Source organism: Lepidochelys olivacea, assembly GCF_965140295.1.
Source record: "Lepidochelys olivacea isolate rLepOli2 genome assembly, chromosome: 18".
Taxonomy (NCBI): domain Eukaryota; kingdom Metazoa; phylum Chordata; order Testudines; family Cheloniidae; genus Lepidochelys; species Lepidochelys olivacea.
This window is the reverse complement of record NC_140428.1, coordinates 12,603,340-12,623,718: the sequence shown is the minus strand read 5'-3', so window position 1 is coordinate 12,623,718 and position 20,379 is coordinate 12,603,340. Positions and strand designations below refer to the sequence as shown.

Genomic DNA, 20,379 nt, shown 5'->3' with positions numbered 1-20,379 from the left:
GTCACTTGCAGATTTAAAGTAGTAAATGGTGGATTCTCTGTAACTTGAGGTCTTTAAATCATTATTTGAGGACTTCAGTAACTCAGCCAGAGGTTATGGGTCTATTACTGGAGTGGGTGGGTGAGGTTCTGTGACCTGCAATGTGCAGGAGATCTGACTACATCATCATGATGGTCCTTTCTGACCTTGAAATCTAGGAGTAAGACTTTAATGTTGTGTTGTGTTTTTAAGGACCACTGTGTTTTTATTTGTTACATGGACAGGCCTCTCTAAAAAAGTTTAGATTTTTATTCCTTCATTACAAGTTTTTATATAACATGTGCTGCAATTATAGAGTACAGCAGATTGAATAAAAACCATCAAAATATTGAAGCTATGACACAATTAGCACTTTAAGTAAAGCCCTCACTCCACCCTAAGACATCACTGTAAAACATTAATGAAGTTTTAGTCATACTGGGGGAGCCCAATATTAAAGAAAACCCACAAACAGAATATTGAGAATACTTCAAACAAACAGGGAGGTGAAACACTTCTGTAGTTCCACTATTATCCCAGTAGGATCATTAGGTTTTAAAGATGACAAGCAAGCTATTTGTTAGTCCAGTTTACAAAACAGTGACCTTTGTCTAAAGCTAACCATTTACAATGACCAACAGAACAACACAAAGATCTTATGAATGTAAGCCATTAACTGGTTGCACAATGTTTGATTTTCCAGCTTCAGGATCACGTTTCCCAAGAGTTTTAAATTGGCATGCTGAAGAGGTGGCTAAACAAATCAGATTATAGTGATTAAATAATTATATTTTCAATTTATTCCTTAGTTCACTGTTTAAATATTTTCCTTTTTCTTCAATTATTGTCATCTAAGAACACCATGAAAGCTCACAATTAATCACCCTCCAATGAAGAATGCACTAAATAACTAACAAGACAGCTTTTGCTAGTGGGCACTTGGTAGCAAAAACAAAACTCAACCAACACAGCAGCAGCTTCACAAGGCAGCTTCTGAAAGTCTCAGTTCCAAACTCCTCCTCCATGAACCAAGCAATCTGCTCTTCACTACAGTGCTGAAAGATAGTGGAGAAGGGACAGAAATATCTGTATAACTTTATTCTGACGTTTCCCCACTTCCTCAAGGATTCACCAAGGAATAATCTTTTTAAACTGATTATTTCTACTTTGGAAGTGGATTTAATGAGGCCAGTCCTTGTTTGCTGGGAAAACATGAAGGTGCTACAGCTATACGGATATATAATCATCTCAACCCTTGATGGATGCCACTTATGCTAAACAATCTGTTCCAATCTGTATGACACTGTGACTTGTATCTATATCACTGAGCAAGTTTCCCAGACCTGAAGAGGTGGTCAGTGTAAGTGCGAAAGCTTGTCTCTCTCATCAAAACAAGTTGGACCAATAAAAGAAATTATCTCACACATCTTCTCTATTTCTTAGAGAAAACAGTTGCACATTCTTAGAGAGACCGCTGATATTTGGATAGATAGGATACAGACAGGTTTCTAGGAAATGAAATATGATCAACACCCTCAGCAGCCTCTTGTAATGCTGAAAGTCTGTAGGACTCCTGGCGTATACTCTACTCCTCTAGCATAAATTATACTGATCACAGTACCCTATTAGATGTTAGTTGAGTTTTCAATATTAAAAAAAAATGTCCATGTTCACTCATGGACCAACTCTCTTACATGCTCTCTGACGTGGTTTAAGTAGATGGGTTACCTTATACCATATTACTGACAACCTAGCACCCTTCTTGGTTATATTCTTCCTTTTGCTGGTAGAATCAATGGTGGTGCAGGAAGTCACTGATCACCAACATGCAATCCAAAAATGTAAGATTACATTGTAAAGAATCCAGAGTAATCCATTATCACTGAGAGACATACATGCCTATTTCTCTAACATATCTAATGTAGTTCTGGGTTACTAAAATCTTAAATCTGACTTACCTTTTCCCCCTCCTGGCACGTTTAAGTCATCCACGTAACTGTCCGTCACTGCTCCTTGAGTGTTTACTTCAAACTGAATGCGTTCACTAACACATGGTAAGAAAACACTATTTCAACAGTGCATCTTCAATAAGAAGCAAGGTGCATTCTTACGTCATGTTAGCCAACATATGTTAACTAACCCAAGGTAAAAATCATACACAAAGCTGTTTGTAGCTGCCATATGAAGTAAACACTGCAAATTATCCATCAACTGCAAATTACCTTACCTTCACTAGGATGTTACCTTGTGTTTACTACTTGTTAGTGGACCAGGTAAGAGCACACTTTTTTTTTTTCCCCCATTAATGAAGCCAAGGCCCTTGTATGGATGCACCTTGGGATGACAGGATCACATGCCCAAAGAGCTTTACAGGAGTTTACACTGCATGTAAAATGACATGGCATCAGGATTCTGTTTGCACTGCAACGTTAAAACTTTGAAGTAAATAATATTCCACTACTGTAAATTGAGGAATGGATTTAATATCTGTGCATCTCCCAAGACACTCAAAATTATGAAATCTCCATAACCACAAATCAGCACGAGAATAAATCTTTAAGAAAGGATCCAAATGGAATCAGAGTCCAACAATTATCCCAACAGAACCAAAATTTAGCAGTTAATATGATCTAACCAAGTGCTCTTCACTATTTTTGAAGAGGGGGCCACTTCAGCAAAGAAACCTTCAATGTGAGAGTCACATCAACCCGACACAGACGGTTGAACACATAGTCGACACAGACAGTTGAGCATTCAGAGTTCTCTGTTGGTTGATATGGTAATATTACCATTATTGGTAATATTGCTTGGGATGCAGGAGGGTGCATGGGGGGCTGGCTCTGGGAGGGGGCTCAGGGTGCAAATTCTGGGAGGGAGTTTGGTGCAGGAGGGGACTTCAGGCTAGGGCAGAGTGTTCAGATGCAGGAGGGGGTTATGGGGTGCAGGCTCTGGGAGGGGGCTCAGTGCTGGGGCAAGGGCTTGGGGTACAAGAGGGTACATGGGGGGCTGGCTCCGGGAGGCTGCTGGAAGAGCTATTCAGAACCTGCCCATTGAAGGGGGCGGCACCTACTTTGGGCAGCCCCACGCCACTCCTGGAAGGGGCCAACGTGCATCTGTGTGGGCATATGGCTCTGAGCACTGCCCCTCTCTGCAGGCACCACCCGCACAACTCCCATTGGCCACAGTTCCCCGTTCCCAGCCAATGGGAGCTGTGGGGGCAGTGTTTGCAGATGGGAGCAGTGCACAGAGACCTCTGCTCCCCCCTTTACCTCTCTAGGGCCACAGGGGCATGCTGGCCACTTCCAGGAGTGGCGTGGGGCCAGGGTAGGCAGAGAGCCTGCCTTAGCTGCAGCCTCACTGTGCCACTGGAGAGGGTGATCAACAGGGAGCCACACTTAGGGTCCATGGGAGCTGCCACTGGCTCACAGGCCTTGCAGTGAAGAACACTGTTCTAAACAGTTACTTCAAAAATGTCACCAAAAGAGGTGTGTACGATGCTTAGTTTTTGAATAAACCAAGCAACTTATACAATAAAGCATCAATAATAGCACAATCTGTCTGAAAAGCCGTTACGGAAACATTATGGAAACATGGGATTACTTTATAACAACATCAAAGGGAGCTGGAAGGACCCACAGAAATACTAAAATATGACATAACTTAGAAGTAGCCCTTGCAGTGATAACAGAAGCTATGCTAAATCAAATCAAATGTAACAAGGATCTGTGAAAATACTTCACTGAAGATATTAAAAAGGCTCACCAGATTACAGAAAACTGTAGTCCAGTGACACCACTTCATCTTTCTTAGCCAGCTAATGATATAAAAATGCTTAATGGAAGCTCAGTCAAGATTTGTGTTTTTTGCAGTTTTTCATGAGTTTCTTGCTAATACAAATATACAGGAGTTTCCCAAACCAAAGTCTGGTCTCAACAAGCTGCAACACCTCACCTATATACGAGAAATAAAGTCTGAAGCAGCTGGAAGATTCATGGATCATAAGCTATTGAAATGACTAAGTCTTGGGGAAGAAGTGGGTGGTTGCAGACAACCACTTGCAACTCCAACACAGAAACTTAAAAGGATATTTAGAAATCTGTGCTCATGGCCTTCAGGGGATCAAGCTTAGTTAGGAACAGATGCACACCAAGTTTAGGAGATTAAGTCAAAATCATCAAGAAACAGGAGAAACTCCACTGGGACCAGTAACACTGACTGCCCCATGGATAGATATATTCAAATGAGGCTTCATTCAACACTTAAGGCACATACAGAGCTGCAGCACGTTTGGCAAAGATGCTCTATGCCGATGGGAGACAACTCTCTCCTCGGCATAATAAAATCACCTCTGTGAGCGGCAGAAGCCATGTCGATGGGAGAAGCTCTCCCACTGACATAGCGCTATCCACACCACCACCTACATCAGTGTTACTTATGTCCCTTCGGGGGTTGTTTATTCACACCTCTGAGCCACAAAAGTTCTGATGACATAGCCTTAGCAATGGGGAAACCTATTTGGGAAAAAGTCTTGTGGTTTAAGGCACTGGACTGAGACTCATGAGAGCTGGGTTCAATTCCTGTATGCCGGAGGTTTCCTGAATTACCTTGGGCAAGTCATCTAATCTTTCAGCTCCCCACCTGAAAAATGGGAATACTACTTCCTCTCCCACCTTTTTCCTCCATCTTCCCTATCTAGATTTTAAATTCTTTGGATTTGGGACTGTCTTACTATGCATATGTACAGAGCTCAGCAAAAGTGGGCCCTGAAATTGACCAGAGACTCTAGGCACTACTGTAATAAAACACATCCTACCCTTAGCTTTATTCCTCCCTCCCTGCACCTTAAGAAAGCCCACCTTTAAATTAAGTGCTGAAGCATATTTTAAAATGTGCTTAATGGCTGCTTTCAACAAGGAAGTACAGCCATAAACTACTCACAAGTTTCACTGTTGATGAGGGGATTTGTTAATGAAATACCAAAGCACTTTTACTTGTTTGAAGTTAAAAACAAGCCACAAAATGTTATTTCATTCAAAATAAGAGATCAGAATTCACTATGACCCCCTTTTTATAAAAAAATTCTCCCCAAATATTAAGCCTGGACAGGAATGTTCAGTTTTATTCTGACTATATAGTTGATTTAGTGAGGTCATCTTTATGTTTACATTTGAACTGACGTACCAAAGAACCATTGCTAATTATAAGTAACAAAACTTGTTTTGCAGACCTGGGAACATAGTACTTTGGTTGCATGGTTGGAGAGTTTTACTAGGAAAACTATTACTATTATTGTCCAAGCCGGTTCTCATTTAAATCAATGGCAAAGTCTGCCAATGCTATGTTCAGAAAAGCATCTCTGTTAAAAAAATGGTAATTTCTTAGTCAACAGTTCTGACCCCTGTACACGCTCCAGATCATATCTGCCTGGCTTTCTGACAAAGCAAAGTTTGCTCTGGTTAGCAGTACAGAGCCAATACAGTCATTGGAGACCACACTGGATTCTATTCTGCCCCTTACACCATTCACAGAATTGACGACCAACTTCAACTGTATAATCTTTATTTACCAGTGGCGACTCATAAGCCATAAAGCACACAGCTTGACTTTATGTTGCAAGGCTAGAATGAGTTTGCAGTGTTGGCCATTAAAAAAAAATTATTGTTTTTTTGTAAACTGAGCAAAATGAGATATGGAAGTAAATGAAAACAAACATGGAACTGCCACAATGCCACTTTTACGGACTGACTCTTCAAAGAGTAACCATATTTCAAAGTAGAATATATTATTTAACAATTCATATTACTTCCACCTTGCCCTCAACAATGAGGTGAAGACAACCTGAAGCCAAAGAACACAAGGTTTCTAAAACGGGCTTAGAAGAACATTAACAGTTATGTAAAATATTTGCATTAGGCCTTTTTTGAGCTGTAACCATAAGAACTGAAATTTAAAATAGTATTTGTGTTTCTCAAACTCACAATATTGGCTCTGAGAACATCTTCCCTCTACACAGGCTAATATTTCGCACACAATAAAAGTCTGCATATCAAAATTACATGACTCCTAATGATTTAACGGGTCTCACTGGTCTTTTCCATTTAAAATGCAAATAGCTGAGGCAAAGCAACAGGTCTTTGGATAACCAAAGGGTAAAAACAAGGGAAAAGTATGGAAGAGTAGCATTTGTGCTATGGACAAATGTTACTATATTTAGTCTCCTTGTTCCACAAGCTGCTGTGCATCTGTTTCAGTAATGGTGAATGACTTTTTTCTACTATTCAAGAGTGCAATAATCTGGGCTCATTTTAATTATTGCAATGAAGAAACACCTTCACTCACAGCTAACTACTGTTTTAATGAAGACTGAATTCCAGCATCAGAGATCATAGCATGAAATATACTATTTTAAGAACAAGCTTCCCTGATTTCCTGTGCTAGTTTAAAGCCTTGCAAGAGTTTAAAGAAAAGGTCTGAGACACAATGGAAAACTAAATGTAATCGGTCAGTAATTGTATATTTTGAAACCTACATGAAAACTACACAAATACGATGTGCGCACACACAAGCTGACCCAAATATTTTTAAATTCACAACTGGTAATTTATCAGCAACCTCTTCAAAACAGCAAGACAGAAATATGATTTGAAAAAAGATTTTTAAAGATACCCTAGGCACAGAAGTCAACCATCAGTCACAATTCTTGACAACTCCACTATTCTCCAATTTAAAACCAGCATTTACCACCAAAGAATCTCACTTCAATTTATGCAAAAGAAAACTGAATTTAAAAAGAACAGTATAGATAAAATATTGGAAGAAACTGCTGCTACAAAGCACTTATATTTGTGCCTAGATAAACAACCCTCCCAAAATACGAAGACAGACTTCAAAACAAAGTGAGCAAATTTGGCTAAGTTACAATAAATAAAAATGAAAGTCTCTCACACGGGAGTACATTTACTGCGTCTTAAAGGGTGTATCAATTTTCTTCTTAAAACCAGCCATTTCAGTTACAGTACAGTATTGAAAATAAATATTTAGCATAAGATTGTAATCGCAAAGATTTAATTTGCACACATGCTTATATATGGAAATTACAATATATTTTACAGGTATCAACTGGAAAAATTAGTATAAATATTGGTACACTGAAGTTATATATATATAACTGACATTGGCTGTTCCTTGGCAAGCATTTATTGTAGTGATGTATTTTTGACAAATTCTCTTTTCTGCTTCTGTAACTACAACTTTGTAATACTGCTTGGTCAGCTTCTTTGCATATTCTTTCCTGTTCTCAGACTGGGGGATGGGTGGGAACTTGATTTAGCCAAGATCAGCTAAATCTGAAAAGAGCTCCAAACTAAAGAGCTGGTCTTTCCAAGAAGCCAACCTTATACATTACATATCCAAGCTCAGGCAAGCTGCCTTTCATATGTATATGTCCAGCACAGCTAAGCTGCTGCCACAATAAAACAAGACTGCAATACAATTATTGGGTAACTTGGCCCTTCCCCCACTCAACTAACCAACATACAAAGAAAGGCTTGCTCCATTGTGCACATACAGTACCCTTGATGATCCCGCTGCTAACTGAAACTTCATTCAACAGATATGTACTTAACCATTTTAAGCAACAAATATTTAGTAATTTAGAGAGCTAAACACAGCTCAAAACAATGTATTAAATAAAAATATTAAATACCTATATCAGTGACCAAATGTTTAGATTTTCACACCTCTTTTACTTATTTGGAGTGTGTACACATATATATAAATGCATGGTTTGGGAGTGGGATTTTTGTTTTTAAGAAACAGCTAAAAATCTAAATTGTAAAAAAGACTCAGGTTGTGCAGAAATGAAAGGTTTCGGCTAAGCGAACTTGCATTTCCTTCCAAAACCACTGATCAAAATTCAGAAAGGTAAAAACAAAAACAAAAAAAGCAATTAACAATTCAAATCCTGCCATTTTCTTGATCCCTCTCTAAGCAACAGTACCATGGCAGCTTTTTCCTGCTTTAAAAATGTCACGTGAAAAAAGGAAAAATACCAGAATGCCAAATTTTCCATTTCATTTGAGTACTCCTCATCTTTGCTATTTAAATTCAATCGTGCTTGGAACTAAGAGTTTTAGAGTATATATTCTAGAGTAACCCAAGTATTTATATATTCCCTGATCACCTACGTAACTAAAATTATGGTTAATACAGACTCTCACTACCCTGAAGAGAAATGTAAATGTTCTGTATGTAAAACTTAATCCCAGGAATATTAATTTCTGATTAATATTATCAATGTAATTAATGATCGGGATCCAAAGGCAGAGAAGGGTTGTTTCCTTTAATTTCATACAATGTTAACAGATCTGTATGGCTGTATTTCCTCCCTGCTCTGAGTAATTATTATGCTAGTACCTAGTTTTAAACCATTTTGATTAATTTTCTGCCCCATCCTAACACAATTTACACTACTCATACAATCCAAATTTGAACACTAAGTATGAATATATCAGGAATGAGCCTCTACCAAACCACCTAGTTGGTGCCTAAAAAGACCTGAAGGGACTCCTTTAGAGATCACATCCTTGTACACACACAACTCTACTCATTTCTTGACAGTCTAAGATGTGCAAAGGAAAATAAAAGTAAGTCTTGCAACTAAATGCAGTTATGATCAGGGAGCCTAGCGAACCCTCTTGCTACGCAGCTCCTGCTGCCTCCTTTTGCAGTTTCCCCACCTCCTTCTGTGCAGTAGGAGATCTGCTCTGCTCTTTCCCACATAAACTGAGTCCTAGCCGCCATTTTAGAAAGTCATTCACACAAGCCAGACCACTGCACCATCCACCACTTGAAAAGAAATCTCTTTGAATGTTTCCTCCTTCCCTTTCCCTGCCTCTGCACTATAAAAGGGACACACCAAAAAGCATGCAAATGCCTCTCTCAGATAGGCAGAGCTGCCAAGGGACAAGGCTAGCAGCATGTCACCGATCAGCAAATGCTGCAATGCACGTGTTTGCACATTTATGCATGTGAATTTCCCATCCACTGAAAACAGTGCAATGACAAGACAGACATCCCTTATGAGGAAGATGATTGAGAGCAAAATACTAACACATTTCATTTACATATATCCACTCCAACAATATGCATTAAATCTGCTCATTCGCCTACAAATTAAATATTTCATATGCAAGGATTTTAAGGTAGCAAGCGGGGAAAGCCCAACTAACGCTTCTTACTAAATAACCCTGCCTAATTCCTATTCAAATCACAATCCCTTGCTTTATTCACTTCCTAGTTTAAAATAATGGGGGACTGATTACAAATGGGCGCAGGCGCACACACACACACACACACTATGCCTAGTTTAAGTGGTTATGAATGAACTTACTATTCACAAACCCTGCTTTACATGCAGACATGTATGCTTCCAAGATGAAGATTTAATATCTTAGATCAAGCAACAACCAAAATAATCAGGCTTAAAAAAAGCCATAGGGCAGCTCTCCTGCTCCTTCTTCCATTTCCCTGTCCAAGCTCCTCATGTGTTAGTAACCAAGTCTATTTTTCCCATGGTGACTCACTATTAAGGACGCTCTATAATGTTCCTACACTAAGCAGTAGTAACAAAGATTAAAAAGAAGCCTAAGAACCCTTTTGGAGCATGAGAGCAGACCCAATCCTGGCTATTTATAATACACACCTAGAACTACTACTTTTTTCCTTACACTTTTAACAAGGTTCTAGTGCAATTTGTTCACCTTATAATGACCACATTTCCAAAGAGTGCTGTTTATTCTTCCACCCAACTAAATGTAATCCCTCAAAACAGGTAAAAAAAATATTTGCGTAAATACCACTAAGAGACAGATGAACACAAACCTTTTTTTAAACTTTGATCATTTAAGAGAAAAATATGGAAGAGGTGAGGAAAAATATAAAATCATGCAAACTACTGTTCCATTATGGCCTATGTGATGGGGGTTACAGAATAGAGAGAGAGAGAGAGAATAAATACAGAATTTATAAACGTAAAAAACAACACCAGCTCTGAAGAGCTCTGTGTAAGCTTGATTCTTTCACCAACCGAAGTTGGTCCAATAAAAGGTATTACCTCACCCACCTTGTCTCTCTAAAACAATACCAGTCCACGCTCCAGTATTATAAATTCCAGAACACTGTTTCTTAGTGAAAGGATCCACTGGGAGTTGGCTTCTTCAAACACTTCCATGATCTTCAATTTCACCTTTGTATTTCCAAGCACTTAAGTTCCCACCATCCACTTTACAAACCTCTTAGTTAATTTCATTAAAAAGCATCTAACCAAAGATGCACCGCTGTTACAGTCACTTGCTCACACCTGAGTGCAGGGCATCCAGCTACCTTCAGTAATGGAATGGGTTGATATGAAGAAAAAAAAATGTAAAACAAAAACCCTTTTCATTTGAACACTGAGAAAGGATTTTTAAAATCATGGCACCAAGTAGGAAGATGACCAGCCTCGGAGGTTAAAAATTGTTTCCAATACATTGCACCTCACAAAACATCCAATCCATGTAGAAAATAGCGAATTCCCTCTTTTCACCTGGCTTTTCCATCCTTGGCTGTTTTTGCTCCTGCTAGTCCTTGGCTCTGCGAGGCTCCAATATTTCTCCATGAAGCTCCTTCCGCATTATAAACCTCCAGGATTTTATCTTACAGGAGACCACAAAGATCTTCACCGCGGTGCAGGGACGCGTACAGATATTTCTGTTCTCCTCTGACACCCACAACCCCCCCCCACACACACACACACACCTTCTTGCCTGGGATCAGAGCGATTTCCACACACAGTCCATGGGGGTGAGTCTCCGCAGGAGTTGCTATGATACCCTGAGACAGATTTTCCCATCCCTTCACCGCTGGCTCCAGGCTGGGTGAGGGGAAGCCCTAGAAGATCCTGTTTTCTCCCAGCTGCTTGGGCTATTTTGGGGGGGGGGAGAAAGGGGGGCATGCACAGACCCTGCCCCCTCCCTTAACAGCTCCGTGGGCAGGAAGGGGGGGAGCCACACGCAGATCTCCCCCCAGCACATACACTGGGAGCGCAGCGCGCACCGAGCCTGGCGGAGATACCCCCTTGCGCTCCCCACCCCGGATTCAGGGCCCCTCCTGCCCCCCCAAGAGCGGCCCCCCCCCCCCGGTCACTCACCGCTTGAAGTGCTCGATGATCTTCTCCTCGCGCACGTTCTCCGGTAAGTTGCCCACCCAGAGGTGCCTGGTTTCCCGGACCATGCTGCGCCGCGCCGGCCCCCCCGCGCCCCGGCCTGTGCCCTAGTGCCAGGAGCTGCCTCCCCTCGCGGCGGCGGCGGACACCATCCCTTGGGGCCCCTGCTCCGGGCCGGCGGGCTGCGGCTCCTCTCCTGGCTCCCCTCAGCGGCGGCGGCAGCGCGGCGCCCCCTCCCCCCTCGCGCTCTCTCGCGCTCTGTGGCGGCTCCGCTCTCCCCGCTCCCTCACACACGGCCGCCAAGCCCGGCGCAGGCGCACTCCCGGCCCAGAGTGGGGCGGGGGGGGGGGGGAAGAGAACGGAGGGGGGAGCGCTCGCTCGCTCCCAACGCCCTGGGCCGCCAGCCTCCCGGCCCCACTGCGCACGCGCCGAGCTAGAATGAGTCGTTTCCCGCACGGCTTGCTTCCTCACGCCACTGCGCCTGCGCAAAAAAAAAAAAAAAAAAAAAAGAAAGAGGGGGAAGGGAGCGAGGCGTCCCTGCTCCTCCCGCTCCCATTGGCGTCCAAGGGGGGCACTTGGTACTATGGAGTTCAGGAGGGCACTTGGGCCCTGGGAGTGGACTGGGGCCTCTGATGCTCTCTCTACACCAGAGGGCTGCATCCAGGGGAGAAGGGGGGCAGGGAGCCCGCTTAACCCTTTATGACTTGGTGCCCTCCCTACTGCAGCACCACATCCCACTTTGGCTGGGTCTCCAGGGCCAGGGACACTAAGGGTCTGCACTTCCCGGAGAAGAGCTCTGTCTCGCTCCAGCGCTCCTCTCCTCTCGCCCGCAGGAGCCGTACCAATAAAAAAATATTACCTCACCCACCTGGCCTCTTGAATTTTCTGGCACCGACAAAGCCCTTGGAAGCACATGCTGATCTCAGAAATGCCAGTGTGAAGCCGGGGTTACTCCATGGAAATGGAGGGAGTTAGCATTTACACCAGTGTAACAGCACAGCATCGGGCCCTTTTTTTATACATCTAGGAATAAATTATTCACACACACAGCAGCCAATCTCTGGCCATAGAGTAGAAAAGTGATAGCAGTATATGGTGCTTCAATACCAGCATGATACGTACCACAGGAATACCACAGAGTACAAATCAATCAGATTTTCATCCCAGGTGACATTTTAAATTAGATTTAGGAACACAGACAAAATCACATCCAAGACCCTCTAGTCCAGTGTCCTGTCTGACAGTAGCCAGTACCAAATGCTTCAGAGGAAGACAAAACATCCCCGCTCTAGGCAAATGTGGGATAATCTGTCCCTCATGTTAGGTCTCATCCTGATCTAATAGTTAGAGATTGGCTTAATCCCTAAAGCATCAGGTTTCAAATTGCACATATTTTAAAATATTTACATAGCAACTTTCACCCCCAAAGGCACTTTACGGTAATAACCCTGTGCAACATTACTGTCAATCACATTGACATTTTAAAAATTGTGCCTCACTAGAGGTGTAGATAGAACATAAGAACGGCCATGCTGGGTCAGACCAAAGGTCCACCTTGCAATGCCAGATGTCCCAGAGGGAATGAACAATTCTTACAATCTTAGATCCCAGTCACAATTGGATCTTTACAGGAGACCCTTGCACACCCCACCAACTTCAAATGAAGCTGCATGGGCCCTAGGCCCCACCCATGGAGATGTTATTGCAGGATCAGGGCCATAAGAATCTTCCCAGCCTTAAGTCTTACATTCTCCCTCTAAAAGATATATGCAATATGTATAAGCAAAATTAAATTTAACTCAATTTAATTACATTGAGTATTCCATGTGAAAGTAAGCACAAGTTCATTTTATATTAGAGAAGTGTGATTTCCATGTTACACTCTATTTTACAATTCTATAGCTCTGGTCATCTCTATCTCCATCACATGCCGACAATACCACTATATAAAGCCTCATCTGGGGTTTGAGGGGAAGTTGACAACCAATCAGCACCTTTCACAAAAGTGGGAGGGAGAAGAAATGTTGGCAAAGGACATAACAGAGCAGACTCTTATGCAAACTGCCACAGGATCTTTAGCACTGAATCCTGCAGGCACCCAATCCTGGGAACCACTTGCAAGAGTAAAGCTACTCACATACTTAACTGTTTACAGGATTAGGCCCCTAGTGTTTACACAGATTAGACAGGACCTTCTTTTTAAAGGTCTCATCTAAATGAGCCACATTTAGCAACATGAAAAGGAGTACTTGTGGCAGCTTAGAGACTAACAAATTTATTTGAGCATAAGCTTTCGTGAGCTACAGCTCACTTCATCAGATGCATTATGAGCAGTAGCTCACGAAAGCTTATGCTCAAATAAATTTGTTAGTCTCTAAGGTGCCACAAGTACTCTTTTTGCCAGTACAGACTAACACAGCTGCTACTCTGAAACCTGTCATTTAGCAACATGTAACTCAGTGTCCCAATACAGAAGAAGGAAGAGCTGAATCAACCCTGCCTGGATATGAAGCTTTGGTTCCAGGGAGTCTAGTAGCTATTAAACACTAAATACCTATAAGGCCACTGTACTATCCTCTCCAGCATCTTGTCCCATCCTCTCCTTGGAAGGCAGCTTTTTAACAGCTGTGAAGGAAACTGGGTACGATTTTGCACTCAGAGAAGGTTACCCATTTAACAAAGAGCAACAATACAGATTTATCGACAGCAAGATCCAGCCGTCTCCCCTTTCCAGGGGTGCTGGAACAATTTTTATAGTGGGGGTGCTGATGATGGAAGCCATGGAAACCATGTATTTGGTGTTTGTTATTACTACTTCAAGCCAGGGGGTGCGGCTGCATCACGGCCCCTTTCCACGTAGAATCAATTTATTTCATAGGAGTTTGGAAGAAGAGACGCTCAAGTTACTATTTTGCATTCAAACCCCAAGTGAACCAGTTCGAGGTTAGGGTAAAACTGAACACAAATCCAGAGACATCATTTCTTTTGGCGCCACATAAGCCTGGTTAGCTGCTTACAGCACAAAGAAAAAAGACTAATATTTCAATGCATTTCCTTTGGCCAAAGCCTCCTGTTTGCTGACAATGCTTTTCTATTGATTGAAACCATATTCTTATTTGCTGGGATGAGCAAAGCTCAATGGCACTGGATTCATAGTCAATCCATGCTTGTTAATATCCACTGAGTGCCCAGTTATGCGCTCAGGGATGTACTGAGCACAAATTAAGAGGGTCCCTGCCCCAATGTGCTCACAATATTTTCATTTAACTTTATAGCTTGAAGGCTTTTACTTGCTGAGAAATTATTCCTCCCACCCAAGAGTTAAGTAAGACCCCGTTCACCACCCACTTACAAACATTCACTCAAGCCATGTGCACCAAAGCATTCAAAATGTTAAAGCAACAAAAGATATTACCAGCTCTCTTCAGTGATATGTTTACCACGTCAGTTTCTTTTCCATGGAATTGGGTTTTAGACTTTGACCAGCTACTTGTAAAGCAGAAATACATAGAGTAATCATTATAAATAAGCATTTACTATATATAGCATTTTACACCTTTAAAAAGCTCTACAAACATCCATTCCAGGATAAATGGTAAAAGATTCCAAGTTTTACAGTAAAGTTGCTTATTCTTACACAGTTTTCCCAAGTTGTGATTTTCACTTTCCAGTTCAGAATGCAGTTTTCAGCTATGACGCTGCCTGCTTCTCCTCCCCTACTGTCACACAAGAGCTCTGAGGGGCAAAACCAAGGTTACGCCTATACTTTAACCACAGCAACACTGCCACAGTGCTTCAGTGTAAACACTCACTACAGCAACAGTAGGGGTTCTCCCATCACTGTAGTTAACCCACCTTCCTGAGAGGCGGTAGCTAAGTTGATAGAAGAATTGTTCCATCGACCTAGTGCTGTTTACACCCGGGGTAGGTCATCTTAACTATCTCACACAGGGGTGTGGATTTTTCACACCCCTGGGTTGACTTAATTTTGTAGCCTGTGTGGCCTGTAAAAGCGTGGCCTGTAAAAGGAGCCTCACTAATGTCAGTTTTTGGTGTAGACCAGCCATCGGCATAGCTACATTTCTCAAGGGTGTGGATTCCTGCATGTTATGGGTAAAGAGGGGTGTCTGCAGATTAGAACCATCTAAAAACAAAAGCAAGTCAGCCAACTCTATTCAGTCAGCGGTGGAAAGGGAAATAGCTTAAGTCATGTTATTCAAAGGCCTAATTATCACTACAAACAGTAGGGATGGTACATAGCCATGTATGTGTACGTGGGGTAAAGTCTTGGACTGCCCAACACTTTAACCTGATTGTGGGGAAACAGTTCCTATCTACACTAAGACTACACAATATTGTGACAACTGCATTATAACTGAATCCCCTAACTCTGTTTTACAACAGGTGAGACGTATGCAGGACTTCCATGGAGGCTGGAGAGAGGAGGAGGAAAAAAAATCAGATTGGTGCTGAGATTCATGACTGGATCTAAGGCAGAGGTCAGTCGTACTCCAGAAAAAGCTCCAGCATCAGAGACATGACAACAAATTCACCCCTGGCGTAACTCTGCTGGCTTCAATAGAATGCTCCAGGGATTAATTTGGCCTGCATAGCCTGACAGCAATCAAACTCTCACACAAACTTTAATGGATTATAGTTGGCACCATAATTGATGCTAGCAAGATTGACCTGGTCTCCATTGTTCCAAAACGTATGGAATTCAGTGCAAGGTAATGCACATTGGAAGGAACCATTTAAATGACTTGTACACACTAATGGGTTCTGAAGTACACTTCACCTCTCAAGAAAATGATCTAGGAGCCCTTGTGGACAACTCACTGAAAACATCTGCTCAGTACACAGTAACAGCCACAAGGGAATAACTCGTCAAACCGCATATTAACAAGGGAGACGTATAAGACACTCTCATTCTCAGCCTGAACATTATGTTCAAGTTCATCTCAAGAAGAGAGATGCAGAAACCAGAAAGGTCAGAAAGAACGACAACAATTAGAGCCATGGGGAAGAGATGCCTCCATACATGGACCTATTAAAAAGTCTGGAACTATATAGTTCTGAAATCAGAAGAGTAAGAAAATGTTCTTAGAAGTATATAAAATAAGAAATAGAACACAGAAGGACGATTAGGTACTGTTATTTATTGTTTCCCTAACCCAAAAATAAAAGGCCACCCTATGTAATTAACAGGTAATATTGACAATGGTTAAGCAGTTCACTTTTATGCAACATATTAACCAATGCGTGGAACTTATTGCCACAGGTTATGGAGGCAAGGAGTTCATCCATGTCAAAAACAGATTAGACAGTGAATAAGAACAGCAACTGCAGTTACTTTTGCTAAAATTATCACTTCTCATACTGTTATTTAAGGGCATTTCAGGATTATCAGTCATTCTGTATTTCAGTCCTCCAGAGGATAAAGTAAATGCACAGTTAGACGCATCAGGGGGCAGATGTTATGCCTTCCTCTGAAGCAGACATTGGCCAAATGTCAGAGTCTGCATAAAAGATTAGATGGAACATTGGTCATATCTAGTGAGATAATTATTATTATATTCTACCAGTGATCGTAAGTAACAGGCTTCTGTGCTTATTACACAGTCATGATCTGTTATGGTAGCTGAAGTATTCTCAGGAATACTTGATATAGAAATTCACTGAAGCTTCTCTTAATTTGAGTCTTCTGATTATGTCTGCCATCTTGCTAATAAATCAGTATTTTATATAGTATCCCTGCCCGTTGACTATATAAATTTGTTATTGACAATGATGATAGGGTAGTTGAATATCAGATTGGCAACCAGATTATATATCTGGTTTTAATAATGGCCTGGATTATTGCAAGAAATTTATCATTTAAATAAAAAGTTTAGTGCTTAAGCAATAATGATTTTTTTTTAAAAATTGATGAGTGAATATGAAAGGAGGATGAATACAGTTTCTAGTATTTGGCTGAGATCAGGGATTCGTTAATATTTTTATTGTTCTATAAACATGAAGTTCAGAGCCAGATCCCAATTTAGGAGTGGAGTTAGGACCCAATATATTGGTTCATCCTATCTTAAAAGTTAAGGACCAGCCATCAGTGTTCTGTCCTGCAAGTTTGGATCTGACTCCAGATCCGAAGTTTAGAGATGATAGATCTAAGTTATTCCACCCACTCCCTCCCCCCAGGCCTATCTTTAATTATCATTACCACTGATGATATGAAAATGGTAACCACCAACAAGAGGTTCAATATATGTCAATTTTGACAAACATTATTGTTGATTGCACTCCACAGTTTATACCAGACCTATCAAGAAAAGTGCTTGTAAACAGATTTTCAGACCACTACGCTGAATAAAATAGATACTGCTTGCTTTTAGCAGCAAAGTGTAAAGTGATTATTTGACACCCAAGAATACTGTATCAATGAATGGACTGCAAAAAACTGCTGCTGAATGTCATTTTGATAACCTATTTTTTAAAGAATTATTAAAATTAATAGTTTTCAGACCATGGCCAAAGAAATAAGTGTTTCAGGAAAAAGTACCATTGAACTATGTTAATGGCAGATGTGAAATAAATCCGATTTCAACATAGTGCCTATTGGACATCCCAAATGGCACTCTTTTGGAGACGTTAGCAGAGCAGCATAGAGATTAGAATCAGAAATGTAAGGCTGAATGAGACTTTGAGAGCTCATCTAGTCCAGCCTTCTGTGCTGAGGCAGGACCAAGTATACCTAGACCCTCCCTGACAGGGCTTGCCTAACCTGCTCTTAAAAACCTCCAGTGATAAGGATTCTACAAATTCCCTTAGCAATCTATTCCAGTACATAACTATCCTTATAGTTAGAAAGTTTTTCCTAATATCTAGCCCAAATCTCCCTTGCTACACATTAAGCCGCTTACTTCTTGTCCTACCTTCACTGGAAATGGAAAACAATTGATCACTATCCTCTTTACAACAACCCTTCACATAGTTGAAGACTTATCTGGTCCCCCCTAAGTCTTTTCTCAAGACTAAACAGGTCTACTTTTTAAACCTTTCCTCATAGGTCAGATTTTCTAAACCTTTAATCATTTCTGTTGTTCTGCTCTGGACTCTCTTCTATTTGTCCATCATTTTCTTAAAGCGTGTTTCCCAAAAACGACACGCTACTCCAGCTGAGCCTCACCACTGACCTGTAAAACAGCACAATTACCTCTTGTGTCTTACATACAACAAACCTGTTAATACACCCCAGAATAATAGCCTTTTTTCACAACTGTGTCATACTGTTGGTTCGTATTTCATTTGTGACCCACTGTAACCCACAGAGCCGTTTCTGCAGATTGAACTACTGTACTTGCTCATGTTGCAAAGGTTGTTCACGGGTGAGTCACACTGAAGTCTCCTATCAGCCTAGCCAATCTCCAAGGCAGCAAAAAAGCAGCACCTTTCACAAATGCTAGAGGCACCTCAAAAATAAATAATTATCGTCAAAGCAAGACCCCACAGGATACAAATAATTGCATGGGGACTGTAGAAACTTGCCTATCCTGCACATGGGATTAAAAATGCAATTTTCCTATAGCCAATACAGCAGAAAAATGCCACATATGGGGCCCAATCTTGCACATCATTTACACTAGTGTGGAGTATCACTGAGCTCAAGGAGGCTGGCTTCCTTCTCACACTGACCAACTTGCAGGATCTGGGCTAGGATATGAAACACACTGTCCAAAGCTCCGAATCAAAGTTTTAAGTCTTCTGATGCTGCTTTCCCTTCAGCCCCACTATTTTGAAAGGATGTGGAGAAACTTTTTTTTTTTTTTAAATGGAACTTTATTTTACAAATATCCTTGCTTTTGCTTTTACAGAAATCTGATCTTTTGTACTAATGCTATTTCTATATTAAACTCAATTTACTACATTTTAATAAACACTGATTACACAAAAATTGGTGTAACTGCTTGTTAGATAAATGGATAATTAAAATTAAATTTCTTTGAACAAGACTTCAATAAATCAGAGGGCAACAGGAGTGAATTTCTGATCTTAATTGGGCTTTATTTTCACATTGTGAATACTCTGCAGTCTTCAGGATACAGAACATGCTCATGGAAGTTCAGGCATACATATGCAAGCACAGTTGCGGGAAGCATCTGGGCACACAGGCTTATGCTTTGAATGCTGTTGCTTCTACTCTAGCAGATACAGTATGATCAATACAAAGATACTTTAGCATAGATACAGTTACTATCTAGTAAGCACATTTAAGGTCACATTGATTAAATTTTTGACTGATTTTTAAACACTGCCGAGAGGACAGCTATACAGTCCCTGAAATCCAGCCACCAGATAGTGATCCAAACCAGAGGACAAAGGAGGTGCCATCGTAGTTCTCAACCGTCCTCGTTGACATAGTCATCACAACTGACAACTCTCTGACACCGCCTACTATAAAGAGCTCAAAAGACCCCACACCACAATTCACACTGGAATTTAAGAGCATCATCAAATCCTTCCCCAAAGAACACCAAGAGAAACCCTACACCTTCATCCCCCACAAACCCAACTCAGGGATCTTCTCCATGCTTCCCAAGACACACAAACATGGGAACCTAGGCAGTCCCATTGTATCTGGCCATGGCACTCAGTGAAAGAATCTAAGGACTCCAAGAAACCATCCTCAAACCACTCACCACACAGAGGGCCAGTTTCCTCCAGGATACAACCAATTTCCTCCAGAAACTCTGCAACACTAACCTCCCTCTGAACACTATGGATGTCCCCTCCCTGGACACCAACATCCCTCACAATGACAGCATTGTGTTGCCTTCCTCAAATAGCTACAAAACAATGGACAACACTCCGATATCCATTCCAGACAAGTCACAGAACTCATCCATTTCATTTGTCCAAACCATGGGAACAACTACGAACACTAGAATGGCTCCCCCAATAGGCCATCCTCTTTCCAGGCTACCTTGAGGAAGAATTTCTGGACAAATGCACCACAAAACCAATAATATACCTGAGATACATATTTTCAGCATCCTCTAGATAGACAACCTGAACTCCCTCAGATTTCCACCACAACTTCAACAACCACCTTCCATCCATCAAACTCTCTCTAGATCACTCCATCCCAGCATCAACTTTCTGGA

General features: G+C 41.4%; 1 protein-coding gene across 4 annotated transcripts in view; it reads right to left on the bottom strand.

Annotated features, from left to right (window-relative positions):
- SPEN (spen family transcriptional repressor) overlaps positions 1-11,498 on the bottom strand; it is a 106,324-nt gene extending 94,826 nt beyond the window's left edge. For 3 of the 4 annotated variants that reach the window (XM_084651723.1, XM_084651724.1, XM_084651726.1), the window contains exon 1: positions 11,207-11,498. In XM_084651723.1, the coding sequence (XP_084507849.1) occupies positions 11,207-11,289 (83 nt within the window). In that variant the 5' untranslated portion in view covers positions 11,290-11,498. Of the gene's footprint in view, positions 1-10,141; positions 10,251-11,206 lie in introns of those variants that run through there. The other variant, XM_084651725.1, reaches the window with a different exon arrangement.
- Between the last annotated feature and the right edge of the window lie 8,881 nt (positions 11,499-20,379).